Genomic DNA, 23,949 nt, shown 5'->3' on the forward strand with positions numbered 1-23,949 from the left:
TTTACCAACTCTGAATCTTTTATTTTTCACTCTGAGTTTGTAAATTTGGACGAAAGGGAAAATCTAGCTCTTAATTAATGAGACAAATTTGAGATCAGGTCATTGTTTTTGTGAAGGGAAACAGTCGGCTGTATGAAAAGCTCAAAAACACAACTTAGAGATTCTATTTCGTAGCTAATATATAAGGTACACATTTAAGAATAATGTCCGTATTTTCTTCTGTCATTGATCACGACCATTGTCGGTTGTAATCAAACAATGTTGGTGAGAATTCTATAAATTAGTCTAAAGGGAGGATTAATTGCTTCCCAGCCAAATGTGTCCTGTAGGAAAGATTAACTACTTTATTTTGGCAGAAAATTTACTACTGCTGCCGACATGAAAGACAGATGTTTGTTTTGTGTTTGTGCCAGTTCCATTGAGTTTTCAGGATGAATGATAGAGCTAAATAATTACGCCAAAGATTAATACCAGACTCTTGTCTGAATTTGTCTAAATTAGTTGCTCCGGTAGAGTCAGCACACAGGCATCAATAAGTTACTGTCGCATTGCAATGTGCAAAACCTTGTTTGGACGATCAGTCTTGTCTCTTAAAGGAGGAAAGAAAACTTCAGACCTCCTTACCCACCAAGTTAAAAATGTAACACAATTTAAATCTGTTCTATAGAGGTGTTAAATCACGGCCATAGAGGGAGGAAAATTCATCAGATCCCCTCCCACCTTCAAAGACACACCTGTATTGTTTCATAAGTTATGCCTGTATTGCATCTTTATCTCCCCTAACACTAATGCAATGCAGTTAAGCCTTGCACTGAAAGTTACAGTTCCAATTCTCTTGTTGTATTGAATCTAAAAGTCCATCAGTCCTGTGACATTATGTTTTGATATCCAAGTTGTCAGAAAATGATTGTATATCTTTTCCTTCATCCTTTTAAAACTGCATATTGTTTTTAAGTCCTGTGGTCCCGGTCTGAAGGCCTGTCCAATACACCTTTTTTCTCAGGACGTCTGACTTAGCACTGTTAAAGCAAAACCCAGGTGGGAATGATTGAATTATTTTTGACTAAATTTCTGCTCTGAATCCTCATATTACAAGGCTGTCTCATTGCAGTTATTGTACACTTTCATATACATTGTTGTTTTAATGTCAATAGTACATCTGCTTTTACAGCTTTGACTACATTGAAAATACTTACTGCTCAGGTGAGCAAAATTATGAATTATACTATAATTAAATAGTAGAATAATAGTCTGCAGTGGTCAGACTTTACAATCACCAAACAGACTCATGTGCAATATCTACCCCATCTATTTATTAATGTGTAATAATTACTCATCCCTCTCTTCTTACATGTGCAATATGATTTTCTACCCATCTTCTCAGTTCTGTTCTGTACATTGTTTTATCCTATGCTACAAGTCTGTGCACATTTTTCACCGCGCCACTGGTTTTGTAAATATTTGTAAATTTACTTATTTAGTTGTGTATATGCTTCTTAAGATATGCTTATTTTGACTTCTTTAATTTTAATTTTAAATGCTAATCACTTTTTAATAATTCCTATATATGCTCTTGTTTACTTTATACTGTTTTGCACTATCTACTTTGCTGCTGTAACACTTTAAATTTCCTCGTTTTGGGACAAATAAAGGACTATCTTATCTCATTTGGTGGGGTAATATTTATTTTGTATTACTTCATATATGACAGTATATAGCTCTTTCTCTTAAAAACTAATTCCTATTTTAAGTTTGATTTGTTGCAGCACCTGTAGCTGCTGGATTTGCCCACAAGGTGGCGACCACTACTCAACATTTTCACCTGAGGTAGGCGCTGCACTGTGCTGCCTTCAGTGTCTCTCTCTCTGCAGCTGTGGAGTGCAGAGGTGAACACAACCTGAGCATGCATAAAAGTGTGGAAACATGTCGGCTTTGCTTCTTCTTGGGTGTTTCGGTTCAAGCAAAACACAGGTGAGCTGTGTTTTGGGGAGGATTATTGGAACAACATCCAGGTTGCACGAGTGAGTACCTGCACACTGAAAGTTAGCCAATATAAACGCAATGACGAGACCACGAATCTTCTTTCATATTGTTTCATGATAAAGCTTAAGCAATTCAACTTCCACCAAACTCCCTAGTTTGTAAAACAACTATATTGACTGATGTGACAAAATTATAATTGATGACAAATTGGCATGTTTTTATCACGCACGTGTTAAGACAACACAACAACCCAAACGTCATGACCTCTGAACCCTTGTTTTAACATGAACTGATACACTTTTCACCCCCTCCGTGTTTCACGTGGGTTCAACTTTTAGAAGTATTTATTTCTCCCACTTTACTCTTAAGTAGCTCACTTTCATACATGACGCCATTTTGGCTCCACAGTTTCCCTCATTGATGCAGTTCCAGTGTTTGGTCATGTGAATCACAAATCCAGCGTCACACAGTATTCTGTCCCCTCTAGTAAAAAACAGGTTTTAATAATGCTGAGAACTACAGAGGAGTAGGGTAGCTGTAATTTGATAAAATTAAACAGTATTTTTTTTTTTTTTATCTGAATTTATTTTAAATGTATCTGAAGCTGCAAGAGAAGCTAGTTATTGCTTGTTTTCAACAGGTATGCAAGGTATCAGAGTTTTATTTATTTATTTTATTTTTCATTTAAAAGGACCATGCATATTAATTAACGCTTCTGTAAGATGCCAGAATTAGCCAAAATGCTAGTTTACATCCGTAGTCCCTTGCCAGATGTTAAAAAGTATCCCCAAAAAGATCAAGATTAAACAAAACAAAAAATAAAGTAAAATCAAATAAAATCAAAATATGAAGGGAGAAGAGAAACCGAAACACACAAGAAAGAAAAAAAAAAAAAAAGAAAAGAGGAAAAAAAGAAAAGAAAAGTACAAATAGGACCATCCCACTAAAATGACTAAAAGCTACATAAGGACATGATGTGACCGTCTTTGAGAAAGTTGCCATGGACATAAAATCAGGAAGCAGCAATAGGGAAATGTTAAGGAAGACACAAGCAGACAAAACAGGACAACATTAAACAGTGCTGTACACATTTGCATCTGACTGTGACTATCAATCATTAATCTAGCTGCATACAATTCAAATGAAGCAACGTATAGAGTTGAAACTTTTAGTAACAGATAAAACAAATAAAGAGGCCAATCTTTAAATAAATTAAAACACTTAACAGTTTTGCAGCAGAGAGTAAGAATACCAATATCTGTTTAACTTCAGCGGAATTACAAAAATTGGAAAAAAAATAGTCCCAAATTATGATGACTTCAAAGAAAGATTGTTTTAAGAAATTGCCTGTAAAAAGCCTGAAATATTGTGGTGGACTGATGTACAAAAACTACATGGCTGTTTAATTTTGACCTGTTCAAACTAGCTTAGTTTGTAACAAAAACCTGGAAAAGAAGACAAGATAGTCTTTTTAAAGGCACTATGAGGAGTTTTTAACTGGCTGAGAAACAGACTGAAACTGACACTGATGCTTCTTTATGACCCTCAAAAGAAAACAAGACCATCCACAACAACACTGATACCTTCTCTGTTGTCATTTTTAATGCCTGAAACTGCTCTGAGGGGGTAGATATCAGATCAGATGATTGACATCTCGCTCTAGAAACACCCTTTTTTCGCTGTTTTCATGGCAAATAATCCCACCGTGTGATAAATCTGTATGTTAAACGCAACAGGATGCGATTATTGTCTGAAGACACAAATTTTGCATGTACAGGACAAGAGATGAGAGGTATCACTATGTCCACAAGGGGGCGCCAAAATCGATACAAACCAAAAGTTGCTCACAGCAGCTTTAAGTAGTGTGCTTTAATTATGTTCTTTCTTTTTTTCTGTTGTAATTTTCTCCCTCAGTTTCCTTACAATGAATGATAGTGCTGTGCGCTCTGACCCTGGACTGCTCAAATGTATGCATGACACAATAATAAAATAAAAACTTCAAACTTCTATAATTGCAGTTTGCAGATAACAGGTGCTACTAAAAAGCAATGTGCAATAGACTAACCTCTTAAACAATAGTGTGTGAATTACAGTAGGCTATGCAAAATTCATCAGCTACCTTTGAGGCATGACACACACCTTCACATACTGTACTAGTCCCGAGCAGTAGTACAGTTAATGTACACTCAGAGATAGATCATTGTATTGTTTTCGAATGAGAGGAGCAGCAAATGTAAAAAATGCAAAGGCTAAAGATAGGTTAGAGAAATTGTGGAAACGTGCGCGCATCCCCCCCAAACACACATACGCAGAACATGCACATGTGCGCGCGCGTGCTCAGCCCTCCACCCCCTTCTCTCTCTCTCTCTCTCTCTCTCTCTCTCTCTCTCTATCTCTCTCTCTCACACACACACACACACACTCTCACTCGTGTTTCACCCTCACACCTCAACAGCAGCGTGCAAATAAACACACACGCATACACACACACACACGCACACACACACACACACGCACACACATATACACACATTTCGGCATCCTGTATTTTTTTATGCACCGGGAACCGGGCGCTTTATAAGCGGTCGTGGATTATGATGCCAGTTTTTTTAACAGCGGAATATTGGCCTCTCTCATTCGGCTCCAACTGTGATCAGCTCAATATCGCGTGCTTTTCTTTTTTTTTTTCTTTTTAATTTTTCAGATTAATTTGTAAAATTCGGTTCCACGTTACTTCTGAGCAACCGAGAGCCCGCTGAGACGCACAGCCTACGTTCAATGCCGTTGGAACATGTCCTATGTTCCCTTTCAAGGTAAGGCAGAGCAGATATATTTGACATGTTTTTGCCTTCCACTGCATCTTTATTTTTTCTGTCCTCCTCCCCCGTTTCCTCACCATCCCCTCTCTCTGTCTCTGTCTCTGTCTCTCTCTTTCCCCCTCTCATCTCCTCTCCTTCTGTCTCCCTGGCACTATCATGTGCATTAGGCATATCAAAAAAAGCACCATAGCCGACAGGTGCATTGAAATAGCCTAAGAGTGCCTTCTAGATAGATGCCCACACACGCCCGCACAAACACACACGGATCAAGCGCAGCGTGTGTCTGTATGGACCTGTGCATGCGGCAATTATAGTATCGTATTAAGGTATGCATGTGTACTGGTGTCGAGGTCTACTCTTGCAAGTGCATTCCTCTGTTGGAGAGCAGCTGCACTGCTATGATGGGGGAAAAAAAATCAATGATTTACACTAAATATTCCTGCTTTTTGTCTGTGGTCCACATTAGATACTCATAAGGAGTTTATATAATGAAGTTATTGAATTATCTTATTCTCTTTGGTGTAAAAATGCAATAATTTTCTTACTTTGCATACTCAATATAAGCTGAAGATGCCTTTTAATGCTTCTTTATATTTCTCCTCACATTTGGATTTGTAGTTTTTTATTAATATGTTATGAAATACATTTGTAATTTCATCAACAGCCTGAATGGACTGTCTGCTTCTTGTGTGCAAAAAAACTTTGGCCCATTAAAATATGTAGATGACCAGAAGGAGAGGCTACTTCATTCTTCGCTGGTCTCTTCTTCCTCCATACTCGAGTGTGAGTGGGTGAAAGGCGCCTCAGTGTATACGGTAAAGGCAGATTCCCCTTGGTATCATTGCACTGCAACTGTGACTAATGCTATATGTGAGCAGGCGTGCTGCAGTGAGCTGCCTCAAATCCATCCAGTCAAAAAAATTGCAGTGTATGTGTTTGTGTGTGTGTGTGTTGTGAGAGAGATCAGAGGGGCTAATTTTGGGAAATAAAAGCCACACTGGAGTGAGATGGAACGCCCAGCGCAAAGTTTTGGAGCAACCGTGAAGGACTGAGGGTGTCGTGGTTTTTGTGTGAGTACCTGTTATCGAGGAGGCTAGATGCCAAAAACTGTAGGGATGGGGAGGAAGTGGATGAGTGTGTGACAGAGAGAGAGCGTCAGTTTAGTCAGTGTGTGGGTTCAGGAGAGAGTGGAGGTGTGCTGCATGTGACTGTTCGGGTGAGAGAGAGAAAGAGAGAGAGGGAGAGAGTGCTTCTTTTATGTGTGGATGCAAGCACACACTCACAGACCTGTAACCCCTTGTAGAACAATATGGGTGCTGCCAAAATGGAGACCAATCTCGACCGGAAAAACCACAGCTGTCAGCTCCTGGGCTTCACCGTGACCTCGAGATGATCATCCGAGCGGCACATGAAAAGAGGAACCAAATTTAACTGCTCGGCTTCTTTTCACTCTGCTTTTTTTATTCCCTCCGAGCACAGCAGATAATGGCTAAAATGCCCCCTTGTGCAAGTGCAGCTATGGAAGTTGGTTGCATAATGTTGGTGAGATGCTTTTCCACTGTGTGTGTGTGTGTGAGTGTGCATGTGTGTGTGTGTGTGTAAGCCCACTCTAGGAGTCATTGCCAGGAAATTGTGTGCACAGTGCTGCACCTTCAAAACCTGCCAGCGATGGCACTGATGGTACTCTTTCCCTGTGATCGCACAGTGGTGTTTCATTTCAGAAAACATTGTTTTCGGAGCAATGCAGTGTTTGTCTTCCCCAATTTGATACAACTGCTGAGGGTTTAGCAGTCAGCCTGATAGTAAGGCGTATCAATATATATGGCAATACACAAATCAGTCGTCAGTTTTTTACAGTTTTAACTCCATGAATCCAGTAGTTAATAAAGAAATGTACCCTCAATGGAGATGGAACATTCACCCAGTTTGTTTTTGACATCATGATTTCCTTTTCTTTTTTATATTAAATCATCTTTGACTGTCCTTAAGCATATATTCATATACTCTTACTTAGGGAGGAAACTAAAGCCTGTTCCTTTTCCAGCATTGAGTTCAGATGATTATTTTTATTGAGTTATCCAAACATTTCAATACTTCCTCTACAAAGTCCACATTTACCCTCTCTAACTTGTGACATTATATTTATTCTACCTTTAAACGTACATCATTCAAAAGCCCCTCCATGTTGTACATTTAAATAACAGGAAAAACATATTAAAGGGATAGTTCATATTTTTTTGAAGTGGGGTTGTATGAGCTATTTTATCAATGCTTGATGTATCACCCACAGGAGATGCTGGTCAGCTTGGCCACTTTGTTGGGAAACCATCTTCAGAAAGTCCAACCCAGACTTAAATGTCGGTGTAAGAGTTCAGTATACATAAACATTGTTTCAATGTGTTTTTTGTCAGACAACCACGTCGTTCAAGCTCTATTTTTCAGATGCAAGGCATACGTTTGTGTCCCTCCACCTGTTGAGGATCGCTACTAAGTAACTGAAACCATGAGGGGTGGTGATGATAGCAACAGTGTTAAAGTTTGGGACCCTGTGTCGACTTGTTTAAAGCTTTAGTTGGTAGCTGGGTAATATGCAATATACTGTATATGTGGTCATGTGAATACAGTCCTCCTCACTGCACATTATCTCATAAATGCAGTAGTGACACAAATCATCACTACAGCCTGATTAACATCTCTCAAAAAGATAGTGAATCAGCAGCGTTCAGTATGGCAGGGAACTCTGGATGGTGAGTGATGCAGACTGTAGTGCGCTGCTGACATCCCCTGATTCTGTACCTCTTACAACCCCACTAAAGAAAAACTCTTACAGGTTGAACCTTTAATTGAGGCCAAATTTGTTGGGAAAATAATGAACGAATATCTTCAAATCAATTGTATATAAAAATGTGGGCTGTCAATGTTAAAGTGTTAAATAGGAGTTTACGCAAATTCCTTTTAATGCCTCTCATTTTTTGATGTGATTGACGTACGCGCGGTGCAGTAGTGACACTGTGGGGTGTAAGAGGAACAAACCTCCATGAGCGTTAATAGATAAATAATGGAAACATGGTTCTATTAAGGACCCAATTCTACATTTTTCAATACTTGAAAATCAATAACGTGAGCTTATCTTACGATCAAGTTTTGTTGTTCCCATGAAGCAATGTATTATCTTGAGTTAATCCATGTCTGTTAAATAAAATCCCTGACTCACAAACATGCATCAATTGTCTAACAGTTTTAGAATAACATTTTATTATCAGCTCACAGGGCTTAAAACGCACAAAGATGAACTCTGGTGTCAGTTAGTGCAAGGTTTAACATGAAGTTTGGCTAAATGTAACTTTGAATGTATTCAGGTTGAAAAACTCCATCAACTGCTGCTTCTGATGTGGGAAAGTTCTCCTCCTCCTCCACTCAAAGCAGCTGTTCCAAAAAATCTAAAATAGTAATTCAATTTTGAAATCCGTCTTAAAACCAACAGGATAGCAGGTAGTAAGGGTTACATTAGGATATGTTCAAGTTTGGGTCAGAAGAATCGCTATTAGGTGAAGGTAAATAAAGCACCATGATGATGTGTTGAGAAAATGAAAATTCTAATTTGGTGAGAAACTTGAACAATTCTAAAACGTGATACTTGTTTTACCACCAATATCAAATATATATTACACATGGAATTAAAATCTGTTTAACTTCCCAACATGAACTCTGATGAGCTTAAAATACATAATCAAAACTACTGATACCAAGATTTTTCAATGCAAATATTCAAATTAAAATAAAAGTAGGCATAAAGGATGCATATTCGTTCAATCTCATGTTGATAAACTTGAAAAATATCTCTTTGAGCTACATTTAGAAGAGATAAAAAATGTGTGATTAATCCTGAGTTAACTGGAAAATCATGCGATTAATCGTGATTAAAAAATTCAAACGTTTGACAACCCCATGGAGAAATAAATCAGTGTGTAGAACCTGTAGCTAGCTCAGCGTCTACACTGTGAAAAAATGATGATTTCTCTCTTTATATCATCGTTAATTGAATATCTTTGGTTTTGGGATGTTGATTTGATAGGATCAGAAAATACCTTGGGATTGAAAATGTTTTACCTAATTTTCCAATATATTATAGGTAAACAGTTAATTGCAAAATTTTGAAAATATCTGGTAATTGCATCTCTACCATATATTTAAGCCAACCAGCTCCATACATTCAAGTATATACTATATCCATCAACCCCCTATGTACCTATACATTAGAAGCTCCATGGTTACTCAAGGCTATTATGTAACACTGTGTGATATTTATTGCCGCACAGTGACTCAACATCTAGCGATCAAGTATGTGGTAAGGTGGTTTATATTGGTGTGACATTGATTTGGAATGAGCTGCAGATCGACAGAAGGGGAGAAGGGGTAAAAAAAAAAAAAATAAAAAAAAAAGAAGCCCACAGCAATCCTGCAGATGTATTCGAGCCCACGTTGACGAGAGTGTTAAGCTAATGTACCAGGCAAGCCATTTGCAGTCATGCCAAGTACCGGCTCACATGAACAGGCAGTTAGTGGGAGGCAGGCAGCAGCAGCAGCAGCAGAGATGGGCCTTCCTATCTTGGCTGAATCTTTTCCTCCCTCGTTCACTCTCTTAAACTCACACCTCCTTTCAGTCGTTTTCCTTCTTTTCCTTTCTCTCTCTCTCTTTCCTCCGCTGTGGTCGACCCCCCTCACGCTGAACCACCCACACATACACACACACATGCTCTCCTACCTCCACACTGTCTCTTCTCTCTCTCTCTCTCTCCTTTCCCTTCTCTACAATGGTTCTACCTATGAGTGCAGATGGACACTATGGAAGCGAGCAGTCGGCCGCTGAGCTATCCCTGGCCTTGTCGATTTTACAGTAGTTTGATACAGCAGCTCCTGTCAAGCATGGCCATAGTTAAAGAGACAGCACCACCGCCAATGCACTGCAGCACTCCTCTTCTCCCTCCTTCCCTTTCCCTCTCTTTTTCTCCCATGTGACATAAGGGACTGTCTTACACCCCTCCACCACTCAGGCTGTGCCAAGAACCATCATCTGTTAGGCTATTACTGTACTGCATGCGCGGGATTCATCTAGCCCCTGTGCACAAGATGATCCGTCAAAAGAGAGCCCATTCATTCTCCAGTGGGGTGCTGAGTGTACTGGAGATTGCGTTTATGTCGGCTTATTCAAGTGTTGTGTCGAATTAGCAGCAGAGATGACCAGTGATGGGCATTGGGGAGAAGCGATTGGCTTTTAAAAACACATGTAGGGCCGAATCCTCCAGCCGGAGAGCTTCTCCACTCGTGTTGACAGATCTGTGGAGATCTGATGTTTTGCGAATCAAAGAACCCCCTGTCCAAGTTCAGGGACGTTTAAAAATGTGCCGTCCGAATCCCCTCTAGATGTGGGAAGTCAGCACTTCTAAATGTCAAAAACCAGACTGTGCCTTCAGCTTTTTCAAGTATCCCCAAAGCTTTCTGGTCAAAGACGAGCAGTGATTTAAAGATATTGAGGCAATATCATTCGCGTCATTATTCTGGCCATCAGCATCCTTCAACTCGCATTGTTTTACATATTTATCAGTGTGCCCAGGTTTCTGCTACATTAGAAAACACAAGGTGGTGCATGGCAGTCCTTTGCTAAGCTTGTTTAAATGTGTGTTGTCTGGCAGACAGTTGAGGGTCTTTGATACTCATGGAGGTCAATCGATAACTGACCCCAGTAGTGTAAGATATGTCTGAGTTACCCCAGGGACTGTGACTGTGTAGACACATTGATAGTGCAACAGGTAGAAGAATCGATACTCCAGGCGAGATCTGAACTGACGTGATGTTTTCGTGCATCCTTTCTCACTTTTTGGGGGTGCTTTGTATTCAAGACTGGGATAGTATGGTGTGTCATCTGCATTGAGTGTGAGTTAAGCTGCTTGGAGTCAAAGAATATTTGATATGTTGATGACTCAATGGTTTATTTTTGGACAGAAAAAAAACGCAACCATAGATCAGATGTATCGCCATTTTCTCATTCTTTTTATTTTCTATCAATAGCTTTACTTCAGTCTACAACTGATCCTCTTTTATTCCTATCTGCCCTTATCTTCTAAGAGCCTTTAGTGCTTTAGTGATACTGGGGGAATCTACATGGGGGCTTCTTTGGCTGAATCGCCAGGAGGAGTGGCTTTTTAGATTCAGCTACACTTTGGGTGGGTGGGTAATTCAATTCTGCTGCAAAGCATGGCGGAATGACTCAATGGGTTTGTGCAGATAGAGAGAGAGAGAGAGAGAGAGAGAGAGAGAGAGAGAGAGAGAGAGAGAGAGAGAGAGAGAGAGAGAGAGAGAGAGAGAGAGAGAGAATGAGAGAATGAGAGAGAGAGAGAAGACGCCTTGGCTTTTGATTGATCTTGTCAGGATTCACTCCCAGCAAAAAGGTCAGGATGAGCTGCCTCCTCTATCCTGAGCCAATCAGTGGGCTGCCAATCCAGGATAATGATCTCCCTCTGGATATGGTTGGCTCATCATGTTTGCAGGCATGATGTTATCCAATCCCATGGATGCCAGTGATTCACAACTGAGTTTTAAGCCAAATACCCAAGGCAGTGTGAGAATTTACAGTACATATGTCAGTAGTATGAGTCATAGGGTGACCAATGGATGGGCTATTTTTTAATATGAATTCATGGCAAGTAGAATTTTATTTAGTCCTCCATGTAATGGTATGTGACACTGTTTGCTCAGCAATATATTTGCAAATGTCTGGTTATTTTTTGTAATAATAAGATATTTTATTATTAGTCTGCCAAATGTTATTTTCTTTTGCTGTTTCCCAACGCAGTCTCTCTTCCAACATTTCAGAACGACCACCTGGTTAGTGGCCCTGCATGTCGAAATCAGATGATTCAGGTACCTCAGCAGTGTTCGTTTTTCATGTGCTGAGCTTCACAGTCGAGTTAGCAATATTTAATTTGTGACATTTGGTTAGACTTAAAAATAAAGCAGCAGTCAAGACATGCAGAGCTTGGTACAGCATTCAAAATAGAGCTCACTGGGAAGTTTGTTGATGTCTTGGATGTCCAACATCAATTTACTCCTGGTTTACGCTGCAAACCAATTTTGAATTCATACACTTTGAGTTACATGGATGCCGTTTCTGTGATATCACCCATTGATTTCTGGAGAGACATTTTGAAGCCTAGTTATAGTGGGCGCCATGTTGGAAATGCTGACTCAACCTGACTGTTGAACATCCGAGAAAAAGGCAAAGAGCTGAGAGGGGCTTTCAGCTTCCTGTCAAATAGCCCTGACATGCCCGCCTCTCTGTCAACTCAACTACGCCAGTGATTATGCAAATGTGTGTACACCTTTCACCCTTTGTATTTCTTTGACAGTTGCAATATAAAACACCTCAAACCCTGTACAGTATATATGAATAAATAAATAAGCTAAGTACCAAAAGCTGTCTTTTGAACCAGACTGTAGATGCTAGATGGGCATTCTAATAGGTGTTGAGGCTTTTGGAGCCAGACTCAAGTGGACACTTGAGGAACTACAGTTTTTTCACATTAGCTTTTGCTTACAAAAAAATCACAGTCTCAAACCACTACAATTTTCCATCCATCCATCCATTATGTTGACTGCTTATCCCGTTTGGGGTCACGGGAGGGGGGCTGGAGCCTATCCCAGCTGGCTTTGGGTGAAAGGCAGGGTAGACCCTGGACAGGTCGCCAGCCTGTCACAGGTCTACACTACAATTTTCCGTTATACCATTTTGACGGTATGAGCAGAGCTGTGAGCTGAAATATTTTGCTAGCCTGCAAGCTAAGCCTTTGTAGAGCCGTTCCTAAGGAGGAGAGCTTAATAAGCAGTGTGTGAGTACACTAAGAGAAACTGCTGCACCCAGCATCTTTTCCAGGACAGTCAGTGTGTTATTTTAGTGTAAATGCTAGTTAAATAGCTAATAACTTTACATTTATATATATATAGCAGGGGGAGGTATGTTTCTTTAAAAAAGTCAGCCTGTGAAGGAGGTCAAACTTGTTCTGGTTGGAAGTCCAGTGTTTGTTTAGCCGGTCAGTCATCACAGAATGCCACTCCAGAGGATTTGTTTTGCTTATAAAACTTAATACCTAGGCTTGAATGGCACATGCAATTAACAAGCTATAGGACAACATCTGGAACTTCTGCTCAGCATGAACCTGCAGCTTCACATTTTGCTGACCAGTTGAAAGTGAGAACCATTTTAAAATTGTGATTTTGATTATGATAACGTCTTTCAAACGGAAATATCCAACAGAAATCATTGAAAACAATTTTTAACCGGCTAAAAGTCTTTATCAAATTATATTGATGGAATTTGAACATGAAAAGTAAGAGGGATCTGATATTTCCTTATGATATGCACCCTGAAACTACTCCATTACAAGTGACTTTAAAACCTCTCCCTGAAGAAGCTGGATGGTAAAATAAGGTCCACTACCACAGGCTGAAAAATAATGGCCCCTGAAATTAATAGAAAAAAAACACACATCTGTGCACTGAAGCCTGAAGCTGTCTTAAATCAGCGTCAGGTTATCAATCTCTGAATGAGGAATCCAGCTCTCTGTTCAGTGTAGCATTCGGCCTACTCGACACTGAAATAGACTTTACTGCACTGTTGGGAGTTTAATCAGGCACCTGTAGAGCTATTCATTACTGGGGCTTTCTATTTTTACCTCTTTATATCTGTTTGTGCGTTTATGTTTGCTTATATAAGCTTTGTTATTGTGTGTTTTTTACCGTGCGTGTTTGGTTGTGCGTCCGAGGCTGAGACGCTGCAGTATCATTCGGTTCAGTGGAGAGAAGCGGTCATATCAGGTTATGGAAAATATTTTACGGTACCAGCTTGGCTGTGCCAGGCTTTCATTTAGTTGTGAATTAAGTGTGAAACAAATGAACTTCACTTTACAATGTAAATGCTCAAGCTGCAGTGTGTTTTCTGCCTCGAATGGGGAACATTCATTTTGCTGATGGCCGTATTAGTGCAAGTAAACAGAAGTCATAATGTTGAGAAAGCAGCAGAACAGCTCCTTTAAATACTGTCTTTGGCAGCATGTTACCTTCATACCAACAAATTGAAAAAAGTCTTATTAATTCATAGATATTTTGTCCACAGCTATTTTTTAAACACTGCAAAGAGAGCGCAAAACCATGTCCACATAAATTCTGTTCTATCTGATAAAGTATTAATGGATAATATTATGTTATCAATATGAATTGGTAAGCAAACTTACTCAGTACTATAGACTGCATGGAACACATGCCACACCATGAACACATGGACAGCTATCCAGAGTAAAGCCAAAGGTGTTAGAGCTCCCCCTGGTGACGGGCTGTAGTGTAAGAAGCCAACCTTCTCCATTATAACAGATGGGGTATGGGTCAAAGTATAAAAAATAAATACATTTCAAATACATTGTTCTCAAACATGCTCTCTATCATTATATAGTATATATAGTTATTTCTTATCGGAATAATTTATGTGCAAGGGTACATTTTCTGAGAAATTTAACATTTATCAGTTAATTGGTGTTAAAAAATGATGGACTGACAGCTCTGTTTACAATTTGTTGTTCACCTTTTAATACAATACACTACCACTCAAAAGTTTGGACACACCTTCTCATTCAATGGGTTTCATTTATTTCAGTTATTTTTAACATTGTAGTTTAATACTGAGGACATCAAAACTATGAAATGATCTGGTTTTGCCATAGGGCTACCCATCGTGTACTAACTCTACCTCTGAACAACACAACTGATGGTCTCAAACACATTAAGAAGGCAAGTCATTCTACAAATGAACTCTTGACGAGGCTCATGTTAATTAGAAACCATTCCAGGAGACCACTTCATGAAGCAGACTGAGAGAATACCAAGAGTGTGCAAAGCTGTCATGAAGGCAAAAGGGGGCTACTTTACAGAATCTAAAATATAAAACATATTCTGCTTTGTTTAACACTTTTTGGTGAATTAAATAATTCTATATATGTTCTTTCATGGTTTTGATGCCTTCATTATTAATCTACAGTATTTCAAATAATTAAAATAAATACAATCCCTTGTATGAGAAGGTGTTTCCAAACTTTTCACTGGTAGAGAACACTTGATTCCAATTGGTCAGTAACCACCTGCTATCTCTGTAAAGCAGATAGGAAGCTGCAGTAAATAACAGACCTTTGTTGAAATAATAGTTCTGATAGCCAAAGAAATAAAACACATTTTGGATCACCAAGCAATCTTCTAATAAGTATGTTGTTTCAAATCAGCGTGTGCTTAGCAGGAATACAGAGCAAGCAGGTTATTGCTGTTGAAGTACAACCCTTTTGAGAATGATCCAGAGTACCCCTGTTGGGTTCATTTCAGCTATAACCATCAGCCTGCTTTAAATCAATCCTGGACAGCAGGGAAAAGAGAAGAAGACAGCTAAAGACAGCTGTTGTGAACTCGACAACCACTGACACGTTCAGCTGAAGGTCCCCAGGTTACAGGGTCACTCTTCAAACTGTAACACCGGGAGCTGACAGAGACGCATTCATGCTATCGGGCTCAAAGATGACTAATGTTGAGGAGTTATTAAATCAAGGGAATCACAGTTGTGTGAAATCTTATTTTGGCGAGTGCAATAAAAACACTGCAGGTACTCTACCAATGATTAACATTCAGCGATTCAGGCCAAGCCCCCCAATGTTCCTTGACCTTTGGAAAGTTCTACCCCCCAAGCAGGGACTTTTTTGGGGGGATTAACAACCCTGGTACTGAGTTTAGACCCTAGTTCCTATTTTTAAATGCCCAGGGCTCCTCAAAAGGGTTCCTAGTTCCCTGGGGAAAGTTCCTGCTGTCGAAAAGCACCTATAGTTTGTTAAACTGACTAATGAATTGTGAAAATAATTGCATGAATACAGATTCAGATTAATCCACATAACAAAATGTTAGCTGCAACCCTAATCATCACACAAAATCATATGTTCAAAAAACCTTTATAGTGTAAGTTTAGAGCCAGCATCTAATGGTTACTGTAAAATCCTCCTCAACAGCACTCCTCTGCCCTTGAAGTGTTCATGAAAGTAAGCATCACAGGTTTGTCTGTTCAGGATTTACACGAACGCCTCACAGCGAGAGGACCCCGGTTTGATCCTTGGCTCTCCTCGTGCACAGTTTGCACGTTTGTGTGGGCTTTCTCTGGTTTCCTCCCACATTGCAAAGATGTGATAGTCAGGAAGAGTGGAGACTCTAAATCGCCCGTAGGTACGAGTGTGAGTGTGAGTGGAAGTCTGCCTATCTGAGTTCAACCTGTGTTGGACTGGCGACCTGCCCAGTGTCCTGCCATCCTCCCAGTGCATGCTGGGATAGCCTGTAGCCCCAGGTGGGCCGGAAGAGGATAAAGTGGGCAGAAGAGTTGAATGAATAAATGATTAATCAGATGCACCTTCCTCTGCATTAAAATCTCAAATAAAGGTATAGAATATTTTAAACAGTCAAAGTATGTAGGTTTAGGGATTCACTGAACTCATGCTCTGGTTTATTCTTTGTCAGAGACTGACTTTTTAGACATTTTAGGATGTAAACCATCAAGATTGATTGATTGGTTGGTGGCATTCTGCAATTGGTCAGCTAACGGGCCTGTTCCCCCCTGCTCTACTGCCTGGATGTAAACCAGCACAGTAGATGGATGGAGCTGCCATAGATCACATAAATCAAAACTGTGGATGACTTTGATCTCTACCCCTGCATTCATATCCCATGTGTGACATCTGCACAACAAAAGAATACAATAATAACAAAAGAATACAGCTAAATTTGTTTGTGATTTCACCAATCGGTGTCAGTATTATTTTACAAGATAGATAGATAGATAGATAGATAGATAGGCAGGTAGATAGATAGATAGATAGATAGATGGATAGATAGATAGATAGATAGATAGATAGATGGATAGATAGATAGATAGATAGATAGATAGATAGATAGATAGATAGATGGATGGATAGATAGGTAGATAGATAGGTAGATGGATAGATAGATAGATAGATAGGTAGATAGATAGATAGATGGATGGATGGATGGATGGATAGATGGATAGATAGATAGATAGATAGATAGATAGATAGATAGATAGATAGATAGATAGATAGATAGGTAGGTAGGTAGGTAGGTAGGTAGGTAGGTAGGTAGATAGATAGATAGATAGATAGATAGATAGATAGGTAAACTTTATTGATTCCCATTGGGGGACATTTGTTTGTTCCAGCAGCTTACAACACGTGATATGAGAATAAGACAATGTACTTAGTTGAATAAAAAAAATGAAATAATAATAGTAATACATTTACTAATAAAATGTAGTAAAAAAAAAGCAATTCAGAGCGATTCAAATATGAGAAGGTTTACCATCACCTTATAAAGAGCTTTTCGCTAATATGCCAAATGGAGCAAACATAATTTCTGCAGCATAATTTTGGCTAGTTTGGACGTTACCCTATACTGTCTGAGATCATCCAAATGTCTGCATGGTGCAACCAAACAACAAAGTGTAAGTGACAAACTAACTAGTTTCAACGTACCGTTTAGCGTGTACTTATCACCATACACCATTTACAGATAAATACTCTCTGTAAATATACATGTAAATATACAATGCAACAATTCTCCAAGCAGAATTACATATTTCAATTTTTTGTATTATTTAACTAGTATTTTTTAAATGTAAAAACTACCTCTGCTACTCACCACTGCACTTTATTATATTATTTTAGCCTGTACATATTAGTCATGCCTATTTGTTGTTCTTTTGTATTTATAGCTGATGTTATTGTTATTATATTATTTTATTTTTTATTTGTAGGTCCTATTCTTATGCCTTGTACAAAGAGAGCACAGTTTACCTAGGTCAAATTCCTTGTGTGTTCAAGCATACCTGGCCAATAAAGCTGATTCTGATTCTGATACACTGTATAAATAATGGACGTAGTGTCCGTGACGTCCCCCATCTGTTTCTGAAGCGCTGTTTTGAAGCTAATTGTCGGTGGGAGCCATATTTCAAATGTTGCCCTCAACATAACTTGTGTTGAGCTAGTGTGAGGTAAAGAGGCGGGCTTTGAGCCTCCTAGCCAACAGCTACAGTGTTCCCACTTGTCAGTCAAGTCAGCTGTTCCTCTCGTAATGGAGGAATACTCCTAATCTTAAAAACTTCAAAAATGCTGCGTTATGAAAAAAATCTCCCCCGTACAGTGTGTGCCGATATAGAAATTAGCTATCCAGACTGCACGTTTTTAAACCAGGCTGTAAACATGTTTATTTCTGCTGTAAAGTTGGCTTTTTTTGAATTGGTGTGTACGTGGTTTCCGGTTCTTCCGGAGCCAGCCTCAAGTGGACACTCCAGGAACTGCAGTTTTTAACACTTCTGCATTGGCTTTAATTCTCGTGGCCAAAGGTTGCCGCTTGCTTATCACACTAAACTAAAAAACAACTTAAACAGTACCCTGAACTGAACAATGTTTCCTCTTGCTGTCACTCATGAGCAGACCTCAACATTTCCTCCTTTAAAGGAGAACGTCACAGTCATGTGATTTTTGGTACGTTGTGTCAGTTTTAATTTCAGATGCAGATTGGTGCAATTTATTACCAAAGACCTTCACAAGAATTGTTATGCACGCTGTATTTGTATGCAAGCCTGTGTGAGTGCCGCTGTGTACATATTCATGTCATTGTGTGTTCTGTGTGTAGTGTGTGTGTGTGTGTATATCAGTGTGCTACCACCACTCAAAGGACCTCGTAAAGGTTAGCAAGCTCACTCAACGGCTGATGGTAAATTTAGCCTCCTTTTCACACAGTCCCACACACGATTTGAGTATTTTTCTACTGTATCAGAACATATCCAGGCATGTTACTGCGCTGAAGAGATTTTCCATTATTCTGAGGTATTAATGAACAGAATGAGAGGTGGCTCTGATGCAACATTTTGCTAAATATTTCAGATCTTGCATACAAGAAAGAAATGTTGGTTTTAAAATGGGATGTTCTGGGTTTATGTTGATGAAGTTTGACATCTCTGAAATATCAGGAGAGTTTTTCTGGATGAAATTTTAAGAAATGGAACAAAAAGGATGTTTTGTTTTTGACTAATGATGCTGTCAGACAGGTAAAAAACAGATGCTGCTTAGAGCTGCTTTCATGGTGCCAAAATTACACTTTTAATTTTAGGTTCTCACTTTACTCTTACCTTTAAACTTGGGAAATTGAAAGCCTGACTCAAGAGCATCTAATATTTACTCGTGCCATTTAAGACCAGGAGGAAATAAATGCTCCCATCCAAAGATCACAGCACGAAAGAGGCCACTTTTGGCAACGTAATATTTTGTTGTGATCCAGGGGAGAATTGTTAAACCACAGTTCCTGTTGTTAAAATGTTCTGAGGTGTTGGGATTGCTGTTTTTGAGGCCTGGAGTATTCCTCTCACAGGTAGAAATGTACCACCTCGTGAACTTCGTTTTTAAGAGGTCTGAAGTTGCATCAAATGAGCCTCTCTGGTAATTTTCCCTCACAGTATTTGCACACACTTATGAACATTTTCTAACTGCTCTCAGCTTCAACACACGCTGACATTATTTATGGGTGAAAGGTTGCCTTGCAGATGTTACTATCCAAGTAATTTGCCACCACGCCATGACCCCGGGGTCCTGGAGCCTGGCTTTATGTAACACACGCACTGTAGTGGAAAATGAACGTATGACAGAACTACTGTATGCCGGCTTGTTCTTCTCTCTGGGGATAAAATGTTTGTACTCTGAAGGGTCAGAAAATAGTGTGAGTGTCAAATGCTTGTCTGATATTTTTCCACTTTCACAGTTTCAAAGGAGAATATTAGATTTCTGGTATGAATAAGTTATAATGTCAAACAGTTCTGATTTTCAAATGATGTCTTGCAGGGAGACATATTCTTCAGTCAGCATTTTACACTCCAGTTAACACAGCTACAGCTTTGCGTGAGCTTTTATTAATTACCCCTCCTCCATCTTTAATAGAGGCTTAACACATGAGCCAGTATTTGAAATATGTTAATGAACGTGTGTAAGATTAGATATACCTTCATGTCCTGGAGGGGGAATCTGCCTTAAGCAGTCGCACTACATACAATCTGTGTAAGCTTCAAAGAGTAAATGAGTTTGAAACGTCCCAAAGTAAACCTGAGATTAATTACATATTACAAGAAAGGAAAAGGAGATAAATTATATTACACAAACCCAAAATATACATAGATATATACAACATTACTGAAAGAGGAAATATTTGAAAAAAGAAAATCTAGGAATATTTAAACTATTAAGGGTAAAAACAAGGGTGTTATAACAATTTGAATAATAATAACAAAAAATCTAAATATTTTCTAAAAAAATAAGAAATATATGTAAGTTTTAGGAATATTATAAAAGTAGAAGCAGTATAAAAAAAATAAAAATGTAAATATTTTGAAATGTTATAAAAAGGAGGAATATTATTTAAAATTGTATAATGATATTGAGAATAGGAATATAAGAAAATATTTGGAGGTGATATATATAATAAGGAATGCTATTAAAAAATTATAAAAATCATTTAGAATTGGACTAAATAAGAAAAAAAATGTTAATTTTGAATAATCCACAAAAATATTTTTTCAAAAAGGAGGAATATGATGTACAGTAGAGTTAACTGTAGTGTCACAGTGCATATATTGATGTTAACTAGGGATGGGCATTTCAAGCCAAAATACTATTTGTCTTTGGACATACGTGTGTAGTAGTCTGAGATTCAGAAACGAGAACATCAACTGTCACTAGTGTTTTCTTCTTCTTTTGCTATTTAATGCAGTTAGCATTCTTCTTCTGTTATTTAATGCGGTCAGCAAACAGCTTTAAGACGCTCTATAGCCACCGTCTGCCAGGAATACCGTATTACAACCAGGCAAAAACTATGAGAAGTTTACTTTTAAAATGAGAAAATATTCTAAGTAACTCTTCGATTTTTACAACGTGAATGACTATTCGAATATTCGAAAATCATCGCCCATCCCTAATGTTAACTACATATCATGAATTAGTTAAAGACAGTCCCAAAATCCAACCGATGTAAGAAACTGTATATAATTACAATAAAAGATACTTTTATGAAGAAACGTATTGTGCACTACACTATGAGATGCCGTCTGTGCTTGTTTACATCCGGGTAGTGGAGCCCTTACTGGAGTACTTAGGTTGCTGACTAACAAGGGGAATGACTGTTCATGGTTTAGATGACTAAACAAACACACTGCTCGTGTGGTTTTGATAGATCTCTGATATCCATCTCTGGTTGGCTTGTCTTAATTCATCACTGATGTCTCTAGGACACTGTCACTATAACTCCCAGCTTTCATCAGTATTGAAAACATCTAATGTGATCACTGGAGTCTTATCTGCCTGCTTGAATTGAGGTGGGGTTTGTGTCTGATCTTTCAAGTGATGTCATCACCTCACCCGCTGAGTAAACTCGCCGCGCTGAGCAGAGACGTGGAGTTAATATACTGTGGGGAAACAGGAAGAGCTGACTTGCATAAAATGAATGCCAAGCTCTCCCCCAAAGACAGAGCATGCACTCTGAACAAACGCAGTAATCTGCCAGCATATGCTCAGCCTTAGACTGTATTTCTGTTGGAATGCAAAAGGAAGCCGGAAATCACAAAACAATGTGAGTCAGTGAATACATTTATGGAGTTCCTGACTCTGCTGGAGTTAGTTTATAACTTTAAATTCATGGGTAATTTTTTTTCCATCTTTGGGAGGTTTTTCTGAGCAGGCCTGGTTTCTCTCCCTGCTTCTCATTCTCATAGAAACACACCCAGGGACTTTGGAGATGCCTCTTGCAGCTGCAGCATTCCTCAGGTTATGACAGAGCAGCCCTGTGTGAAGCGCTTGGGTTAAGCTGCTTCGCCTGGTGATGATTGTTGTTGAAACACAGGAGAACATCTGTCATTTACAATCCTCACCAAGAATTTCTCCAGCAGGCTCACAGACTTGAACCGGCAAAGACTTCCAGTCACAAGCGCTCTTTCTTTTCCAGAGCCTCCAGGGACGACGAGCGTTACGTGTTCACTTCACTTGCCTTGAATTGGAGTGAAGATGTGAACTAATGGCATCTGGCAGGAATCACTGCTGTGCACTGAAAGCCCGCTGCTTATGTCATGTTTGTGGCGAAGGCGGATGTGCTTCCATTGGAGGTATACGTCCAATCGTGTTAGTGGCAGGGCAGAGCGGTGGGAGGCCTGAGGTGAGCTCTCTGGGAGCTGGCAGTGACATCATTGTGTACCTTCTGATATCATCAGTAATAGTAATGATGAGATGAAGACTCCACAGTGACACGTGTTTATTTTTATGTTTATGTAAATACTAATGTATGAAGTCTTACACACCTGAATGCACGTTTCAGAGCGGGGATATTAACCATTCATCACTTAAGACCCACTACTGAAGAAAAAGCTCTCCATATAAATAATAAAAAAACATAAAACCAGAAAAACATTCATGTTGTCTCCTAAAATCCTCTCTTTCATACCAAATCTTCTTCCCAACACTTCCCGGCTGCTTTCTGTTTAAGTGCCTCTGGAGATTTTATGGTTTTAGCGCCTCATTTGACAGGATTTTCCACATTCAAACTCGCTGCCTGCCATTATGAATCCAAATGTGATGTATTCAGGGTCATATTTCCTTAACCACACACTTTAGGGCTTTTACTGGCACCACTTTTTGGTTCAATAACTGATCCATTCAGCATCCAAGGGGAAGTAAGCTAGCAGGCAGTTGAAGGAGACTCATAGAAAAACATACAATGTTTAAAACCACACTGAAAACTGAAAATGAAAATGTTTTCTTAATTTTATCATATTAAAGTGCTGCAAAATGACAAAATAAAGCCAATCCCTCCTTTCTTATGCAGAGCGCAACAAAAGGTTCAATTTAAATTGAACATGTCAAAGTTAAATTGTTAATTCAATGACAGGAATCGTGCTGCTAGAAAGCATTCATGAGGAAGAGATCAAATATGAAGGGGAAAATATTGCCCTACTTGATGAATTCAGTTTTTAAAAGGATTGACTTAAAATATTTATGGAAACGTTAAAGGTACAGGGTGTAGGATTTAGCAGCGTTTAGCATAACAGACTGAATGGATATAATATTCATAACTATGTTAGAATAAGTGGGGTGAGCAAGGGAGCATTTGTGTCAACAATCGGCTGTTTGATATTGCATTTTCATTTCTGCACACTGTACCTTTAACTATCTTTGAGTTTGATTTATTTTTATTAAACGTCATGTTTAGTTTATTTATCCCGACATATTAAATAGTCTACTTTACACGTTTATGGATTGTGATTATTTCCCATAAATGTAAAGAACATTGCATTAATGTATAACTTAAATGACAGAAAATGTTTCAGCAACAATTAGTAACTCACAGTACTGATCAGTTATCATCTGAGAGCTGCTCAGAGGGTTTTCTTCCCTCACAGTTTGTAATATAGTATAACTTTTGGAACACTATCAATGTAATTTCTCCCTGATCGATCAGTCAAAATCAAGAAAGAGAGGGAAGTTAAGAAGTGGTTTATATGTAATTTAATAATTTTCACAGCACCTAAAAACAAAATGCTCCCGTCAAAAAAGAAGAAAAAAGAAAAAGCAGACTGTTTGCACTGTGCATTGTGGGAAACAGTATTTGAGAGAAACTGGTAGGATGCATACTGAGAAATTTTCCTGAATAAGTACGACATCCGGGAGTTTTGGCATACCGCAGATTTTGCTCTTTTAAACATACTGCATACTACATACTGAATTTTTGCCACATCAGTACATACTGCTAGTATAGTGGGTGGTTTTGAAAACAGCCTTCGTCATCACTAAGAGCCGAGGAGTAGCTAACCAGCCTTGGAATTGTATCTATCCTGCCTTCTTTAGGACTGTAGCCTCTGTACATGGGGCGCACCACTTAACCACCCAGGGCCGAATCAGTGCCCAGTATTATGCAAATATTACAAAAAACATACAAATTAATATATTGAGGTTTTTTTTATATACAACGC

General features: G+C 38.9%; 1 protein-coding gene across 1 annotated transcript in view; it reads left to right on the forward strand.

Moving 5' to 3' along the window:
* The first annotated feature begins 1,858 nt into the window (after positions 1-1,858).
* syngap1b (synaptic Ras GTPase activating protein 1b) overlaps positions 1,859-23,949 on the forward strand; it is a 216,635-nt gene continuing 194,544 nt past the window's right edge. The window contains exons 1-2 of the mRNA XM_034698420.1: positions 1,859-2,021; positions 4,688-4,796. Coding sequence (XP_034554311.1) covers positions 4,775-4,796 — 22 coding nt within the window. The 5' untranslated portion in view covers positions 1,859-2,021; positions 4,688-4,774. The remainder of the gene's footprint in view (positions 2,022-4,687; positions 4,797-23,949) is intronic.

Source organism: Notolabrus celidotus, chromosome 12 (assembly GCF_009762535.1).
Source record: "Notolabrus celidotus isolate fNotCel1 chromosome 12, fNotCel1.pri, whole genome shotgun sequence".
Classification (NCBI taxonomy): Eukaryota; Metazoa; Chordata; class Actinopteri; order Labriformes; family Labridae; genus Notolabrus; species Notolabrus celidotus.